Source organism: Phacochoerus africanus, chromosome 7, assembly GCF_016906955.1.
Source record: "Phacochoerus africanus isolate WHEZ1 chromosome 7, ROS_Pafr_v1, whole genome shotgun sequence".
NCBI lineage: Eukaryota > Metazoa > Chordata > Mammalia > Artiodactyla > Suidae > Phacochoerus > Phacochoerus africanus.
In genome coordinates this window covers 24,097,123-24,105,087 of record NC_062550.1, presented here as the reverse complement: position 1 = coordinate 24,105,087, position 7,965 = coordinate 24,097,123, and the positions used below count along the sequence as shown (strand labels likewise).

The 7,965-nt window shown below is 34.4% G+C and overlaps 1 protein-coding gene across 1 annotated transcript; it reads right to left on the bottom strand.

Moving 5' to 3' along the window:
• Positions 1 to 3,686: 3,686 nt before the first annotated feature.
• LOC125131718 (olfactory receptor 6C75-like) lies at positions 3,687 to 4,625 on the bottom strand. The gene has a single exon (XM_047788488.1). It carries the CDS (start codon positions 4,623 to 4,625, stop codon positions 3,687 to 3,689), a length of 939 nt encoding a protein of 312 aa, XP_047644444.1.
• Positions 4,626 to 7,965: the final 3,340 nt, after the last annotated feature.

Sequence of the window (7,965 nt, the reverse complement as noted above, 5' to 3'; positions counted from 1 at the left end):
AAATTGTAATAGACTCTCCTATTCAGAGTGTCTTCATATTTCTCTGGTTTACATAAAGATTCTTTGTTTTCTGTTTCTGTTTGTTCACTTAGTTGTGTGGATCAAATGCAAACGAAGTTCACATCACCTTTGGTTTCTACGTTAATTACAACATTTTTATTCTTCAGGGAAGAGGTAAGGATTTTGTGACTGCCATCTGGCTGATTTCCTGTTTAAATTCTTACCACTTCTCCTGGCCCAACTTTGAATTGGATTACTGTATGTTCACATCCTTTCAATCATTAATTCCTGAGCCAGACTTCTGTGACTCAGGGGATACCTGGAAGATTACAGCTTTTCTACAAATCAGAGGCAGGCAGAGGACATGAGGGACCCTGAGTCTCCTGCTCAGTTATATATATAGTGTCTATATCACATTTTACTTTGCAGAATCAACACCTGTTTGACTGCAAATACAGGGTGATCTTGGACTCAATACTAGAGTATACATACTTCCTCGTATCTTGCGTAATAACACTGCCCTCACTGTTATTGTATCTGTTTAGTTGACAGTCCAACATGCAAGTTTACTTGCTACAAAATGCATATTTGTCCTAACCTTCCTAGTTTTAAACAGAGCCCTTGAACAGCTATTTTTAAAAATCAAATTGTGTCTTAATCTCTAGCATCTTTCAATTCTAGTCTCATGACAATTCTAAGCATCTTTCTCTAGTCTCATGATTTTAGTAATCAATCTTGGAATAATTTTAGGCATTAGCTAAGTATGTTGACTATTTTTTCTCAGAATGACCAGATAGAAAAACACTGTTGACTGGAAAAAAAAAAAAAAAAGCCACAACCTAAAAGTTGAGATTTATGCTTTATTTGGTGGCCTTACTAAGGACTATAAAGTCAGGATGCAGGCTCTCAGATAGCTCTAAGGAACTGTCCAAATAGGTAAGGGAGGAGCCAGTATTTTTTTGCTGGAAAATAGAAAAAAAAAAAAAAACAGTAGTTTTTTGTTCAGTAATCAAAAACCAACTGCTAGTTGCAACAGCAGACATCTCAAGTTACTGATTTTAGTGCTTTTCTATGTGTGGGAAGATGTAAGAATCTGGGCTTATTTAGCCTATTCCATGGACATGCATCTTTATCCTGTGGGAGGGCTGCAATGGCTGATGGCTTGATGACTGTAACATCTTTTGTTTACTTAAGTGGCAGGTGGCATTCTTTGTCCACAACCCTCAAGTTTAAAGCTTTAATTTTGACAGGCATTTTATATGTTAAATCTGTAGATTCTTGTGAAATATTTTGCATCTTACCTTTATTATTGACTAAAATATAGAGTTATAGTGTGAAATATTTTTTCAAACTCATCATCATATGTACATTCATTTTTGTTCTATTAATAGAGCCTAATCTGTTAATTTCACATAATAAGGTTTCCAGCGTATTGAATTGAATAAATCTGGGAATCATTTTTTTCCTACTCTCAGATACTCCTATAAACCAATTCAAAATTCCCAAGAAGATAACTTAGAAATCTATACATAGAACTTCCATATGACCCCGCAATCCCACTCTTGGGCATCTATCCGGACAAAACTCTACTTAAAAGAGACACGTGCACCCGCATGTTCATTGCAGCACTATTCACAATTGCCAGGATATGGAAACAACCCAAATGTCCATTGACAGATGATTGGATTTGGAGGAAGTGGTATATATACACAATGGAATACTACTCAGCCATAAAAAAGAATGACATCATGCCATTTGCAGCAACATGGATGGAACTAGAGAATCTCATCCTGAGTGAAATGAGCCAGAAAGACAAAGACAAATACCATATGATATCACTTATAACTGGAATCTAATATCCAGCACAAATGAACATCTCCTTAGAAAAGAAAATCATGGACTTGGAGAAGAGACTTGTGGCTGCCTGATGGGAGGGGGAGGGAGTGGGAGGGTTCGGGAGCTTGGGCTTATCAGACACAACTTAGAATAGATTTACAAGGAGATCCTGCTGAATAGCATTGAGAACTTTGTCTAGATACTCATGTTGCAACAGAAGAAAGGCTGGGGGAAAAATGTAATTGTAATGTATACATGTAAGGATAACCTGACCCCCTTGCTGTACAGTGGGAAAATAAAAAAATAAAAATAAAAATAAATTAAAAAAATTCCCAAGAAATATAAAGGAGAGAGATTATATTATAAAAGCACTTAATAAGGGTTAAAAAGTAAGTTGGTATATATATGACAAGCCAGTTTTCAGCTGGATTTTAGAGAAAATTCAAAAACTTATCTCTGTCAGGGACTTGGAATTTGACCTCTGGCATTCATTTGATTATTCCTTCAATGAGTTGCAAAACTCACTGTTTATCTTATGGAATTTGAACTCAGGTATTTACCCTTTCTTTTTCTTTTTCTTTTTTTTTTTACAAGGTATAGCAATAGTTTACTTTAAAATCAACTTGGTTAATAGAAAGAAAAAAAATTCTACTGACTTCACTGACCTTGCTGAGATTTAGCCTGTATTGCGATCATTACCAGTAACATCACCATGTGCTCAGCGAACTAGACTAGACTATTAAAGTGCAATTTAGTATTATATGGGAGAATAAGTATTACATTCTAAATAGGAATGTTTTAGATAGAGAAAATAGCTTTATTCAACCGGGAAGATTCTGTGGAAGAAGCAAAACATACTTTAGGCTTTGAAGTAAGGCAATGAAGTAATTTCTTACATTGTAATTCAACTCACAGGCATCTATAGACGATATCTGTTTAATAAATTAAAAAACTTAGAATTTTAATTAAAATATTTTCATTTGTGGTCATATAGAATTTGATTACTTTTTTCTTATCGCATAAACAAGGACTATATTGTCTAACTGAATAAAAAAATATTTCATAAACTAAATGATTATAAAGTATATCTCCAAATTCTTAACTTGTACAATCTGCTAACACATTAAAAATATATGCAAGACATTTTCAGAGCATAATGGTATGTGTAATATAACTGAACTTTTTTTTTACTATATAATTGATTTTGTGGTTTCTGTCAAATGGTCATTTTTTTTTTTCTAAAAATATGATTCCACATACAAACATTCTATTTACATGCCAAGTTCCAAAAAGGTATCCAACTATTTGCATAGAAAAATCTCATAAACTTTTATATTTAAATCTAATATAAAATATATTGTTGTTGTGGTCTCTAAGTTAGATTGAAGAAAACCAGAATATTTTTTTTTGTCCTGGTTCTGTCTGTTCATAAGGTGACAGCTATTGCAACGCAAATGATGTTCCCAACGATTTTTCAGTGAAAAGTCATCATTTCAGGTGCTATGCATTTAGTTCTGTGTACATCTTTCTGCTTGGACTATACAGCTATGGAAATGAGGCTGCTTCTGTTCAGTAGAATCCTTTGGAAAATTGTGATCAGAGTCTAGATTTGGAAATCAAACCTCTTAAAGCATTTTTAAAATGGCATCTAACACACAAGCTCATATAGAGCCTTATTGAAAACATTTGTATCACACAAATTTTAGATTATATAATTTTATTATTATATAATTTTATGTTAGATTATATTATGCTAATCTAAAAATATGTGCAGAAGATGACATTCTAAAACACCATTAAAGGGGGAACATTTTAATTCATTTTTTTCCTTCATACTTTTTAGAATTTTCTCATTTCTTTGAAGCAAACAAAAATTTTTGGACCATGTCCTTAAAGGCCTGTTTCACTTGCTGGTTCCTTAGGGTATAAATGAAGGGATTCAATAGAGGGGCAACGGAGGTGTGGAGCATAGCTACCCCTTTGCTTAGAGTCACTCTGTCATTTGCTGATGGTTTTATGTACATGAAGATGCAGCTTCCATAAGAAATGGAAACTACAATCATGTGGGAAGAACAGGTAGAAAAGGCTTTGGTCCTCTGCTGAGCAGAAGGGAATTTGAGAATTGTCTTGATGATAGAGCCATAGGAGAGAATCACTAATGTCAATGTGACCATCAGTGTCACCACAGCCAGGAGAAAAGACATGAGCTCTAGGAAATGTGTATCTGAACAAGAGATCTGTAGGATGGGAGAAGAGTCACAAATAAAATGATCAATGACATTTGAATCACAGAATTCCAACTTGAGGGCCAAGATCACTGGAGGAAAGATGAGCAGGAATCCAGTTGCCCAGGAGCTGAGTACAAGTTGGTAGCAAACTTTGTTGCTCATAATAGCGGTATAATGTAGAGGTTTACATATAGCTGCATAACGGTCATAGGACATGGCAGCCAGGAGGTAAAATTCAGTTACTCCCAAAAAGAAATAGAAAAATAACTGAGCCATACAACTCATATAGGAAATAGTCCGATCCTTTGTCACAAGGCTCATCAGGAACCTTGGAATACAAGCAGTTGTGAATGAGATTTCTAAAAAGGAGAAATTGCGGAGGAAGAAGTACATTGGTGTCTTAAGGTGGGAATCCAGCAGAGTGAGAATAATGATGGTTAAATTTCCAGTCACACTCAACATGTAGGTAACAGACAGAGAGAGAAAAATTACAATCTGCCCCACAGGGTCATCAGTCAGACCCAAAAGGACGAACTCTGTCTGCACTGAATGATTCCTCATTTCTCACTTATGGTCTAAAGTAGACAAAGAGAGTTAAAAAAAAATAATGGTCAGGATTAACTATTAGAATCAATCAGAAAGAACGAAAAAGACAAGAGAGAAGCTAACATTCATTGATCACCGACAATGTGCTAGGAACTGTTTGGAGATGTACACGAAGTTTCTTATTAATATCTCCAAAGACTCTCTTTTTTACAAATAAAAACTATAGAACATAAATATAACCATCCCCACCTTTTGGAGAAGAAAACTGAGGCTCAGATTAAAGACTTTGTTTGGGGTATTATATCTAAGTGCCAGCATTCTATCAGAAAGCTGGTGAATCTTTAAACATAAATACCCATGACACAACCGATATAATCCATTTGAATCCCGTGGGTGAGAGTTCTAGGCATTTGTATTTCTACAGACTTTTCAAGTTCATAGCAAAATGGAGAAGTACTGCATTAGTAATTTAGCTCAAAATTGAACCTAAAGCCTTGTATGTTCTACATCTTTGCTCTTTTTTAACTTTATCATACCAAATGCAGACTGTAAGATCTTGGCCTTGAGCACATGGATAGATTTCAGAATGTTTGGGAACGCCCTTAAGTTCTATGGAAATGATGAGGAGGAGGGGACATATAAGGGTTTTTTGTTTTGTTTTGTTTTTTGTTTTTTTGTCTTTTGTCATTTTAGGGTCGCACCCGCAGCATATGGAGGTTCCCAGGCTAGAGGTCTAATTGGAGCTGTTGCCGCCGGCCTATGCCAGAGCCACAGCAATGCCAGATCCGAACCGCATCTGCGACCTACACCACAGCTCATGGCAACGCTGGATCCTTAACCCACTGAGCAAGGCCAGGGATTGAACCTGCAACCCCATGGTTCCTAGTCAGATTCATTTCTGCTGCACTACAGTGGGAACGCCAGGTTTTTGTTTGTTTGTTTGTTTTTTTAAATAAAGGCAAATGACACACAATATGTTTAAGACTCACTGCCATATATATTACTGCTTCAAGAATGGCAACGACAAGAACATAATTCAAAATCCATCTCAGGTGGGTGCCAAATCAGAAAATTGCAGACTGGACTTAAAATTCATAAAACATAGTCACAGCATCTAAGAGAGTTCATAGGTAATTTTTCTAATCTTGACATAAAGATAAAATTCTCTCTGCAAAATGAAGAAAGATATCTATTTACCAAGGTTTTACTTTTAGGAATGCAGTTATGATAGTTAATAGATTTTACAAATAAAAACTATAGAACATAAATATAAATAAAAGGGAGAAATCCTGCTATACATTTGGAAACAGACATAGTCCTGCAACCACCTTTTCAATAGCAGTTTTCAATTCCCTGAACATAATTTTGAAATCAACTGCGTTATTTGTAAGACCCATATCAAGACTTCTCTTCATTTTCAGAATGTTTTGTTAGCCAGATTACATTTGACTTTGGCTTCTTCCATATGGAGTTCACCATTAACATGATTCCTAAGAAACATAAAAAAACCCAAAACACAAATAAGTTAAAAAAAAAGCATTTTCTGTTTTTTAGAATTATCTTTTTTATCTTTGAAACTGAATTTCTGGTGATGACTCCTTTTCTCAATATGGTCAACTCCAGTTGTTTTCTGAAACCTATCATATACCTAAAATTTTTATACCATTTTTGTTTTATTTCCTTTTCCCATGGCAAAATTTATGCCTACTCAGGACAATTACACATTGCTTCCTTAATAGTTTTCTCCTAGTTTGATTAAAAAAATAAAATTTGACCTGGTCCAGAGGGTTTATCTGAATATCCCAGTGATTTCCAGAATCAAATTTAAAAAGACTTAGAATATAAAGACAGTGTATGTGTCTAAAGCTGCTTTGTGTTTATTGGCCACCAAATGAAAACAATGAATTCCTTCTTGCATCTATTCTTCCATAATCAGAATCTTGATAACTTCTAGTTATTTATTAATGAATGGCAAATATATCTCTAGGAAGATATAACCAGGTGAAAAGAAATTGATAATTAAAATGTGGCAAAATTATGACCAAAGAGAAGCTTTCTATCTTTTGAGAGATGTTATTAGTCTTCTATTTTTTCAACGTATACATTCTATGTTAAATGTAAACAATCAATCAGAAAAAGCAATGAACAGATTTAGATGTACTTCATGAATAGGAACCCTTTATGCATTTTATACATTTATACTAAAAAAAGATGTAAAACCATTACCAGAAAAAAGAAATCAAGCTGCTTATAAATATCTGCCTTTGATTTCCACAAAATTACCTTAATTTACAATTAAAAATAGAAGATCCAAACTCCAAAGCACTTACCTTAGTTCCTGTATTTTCTTCTAGGATGTGAAAGGGAGAAAAAATATGCTAGTAATGAACTTTGAGTATACTCAAATCTAGACAGTATATCAGGAAGAAATGGGATGAAAAATGACTTTTAAGTTGCACCTCAATGCAAAAATGTGGATTGTGCTCTGTGCTTCTCTAAAATTTTCACCTCCTACCTCACTCTTAATGTAAGTTTGAACTTAGGCCAACATTCTAGACTTGGGCCATAGAAACTTCTTTATTTGGTTCTATCTCAGGTAAGATAAATTATCTAGCATTTACTGTGAATATATCCAAATGGCATCATAAGCTTTATTGATACAATACATTCTTATATTTTTGCATTTGGAAATGGAAGTAGAAAAAATTCAGGGCTATCTAATGAAGTGTTAGCGTATTCTCCAAGTAGGGAGATATTTCATAGTTGGTTTTGCACTGTGAAAAGTGAGCTGTCTTTTATTGCTTTTTTAATTGCATACTTAAGGGACTCATTGAGAAAAGAAAAAAGAAGAAAAACAGCACAAAGGAAAACTTTCCCCTGGGGTTTATGAACAGAAGACATGGATTATGTGTGATAAAACTGACTTGTACAGCATGCTGTAATAGAATGTGAAAGGTCAGTATACTTACAGAGAATTGAGGTTATTAAAAATCTGCAAAACAGTGATGAAGAGCAAATGGTGGGTCAGAATCACATTCACGTTACTGTTCAAAGATTAACTTTAATATTTCAGTGTAAGGGTATAAAATTCCATTAAATTTGCCACATTGAACAAAATTTTTCCTTTCAAAAGTCCTTGGTGAGAAGGTTGGAAAGTTACTGATTTATCATGAATTGTGGTCTTCTCTAAGCTAATTAACTTGGGGATCAGTTGCCTCAGTATATAAGACCCAACCCAAGGAGACCAGTGCTTAAGACCCCAAAGAAATGTTACTGAAAGAAAATAAGCCTAAATGATGATGTGAGAACTGTATCAAGGAGTTTAAAGTAGCATAGGGCACTTCCAGTGGCTCGA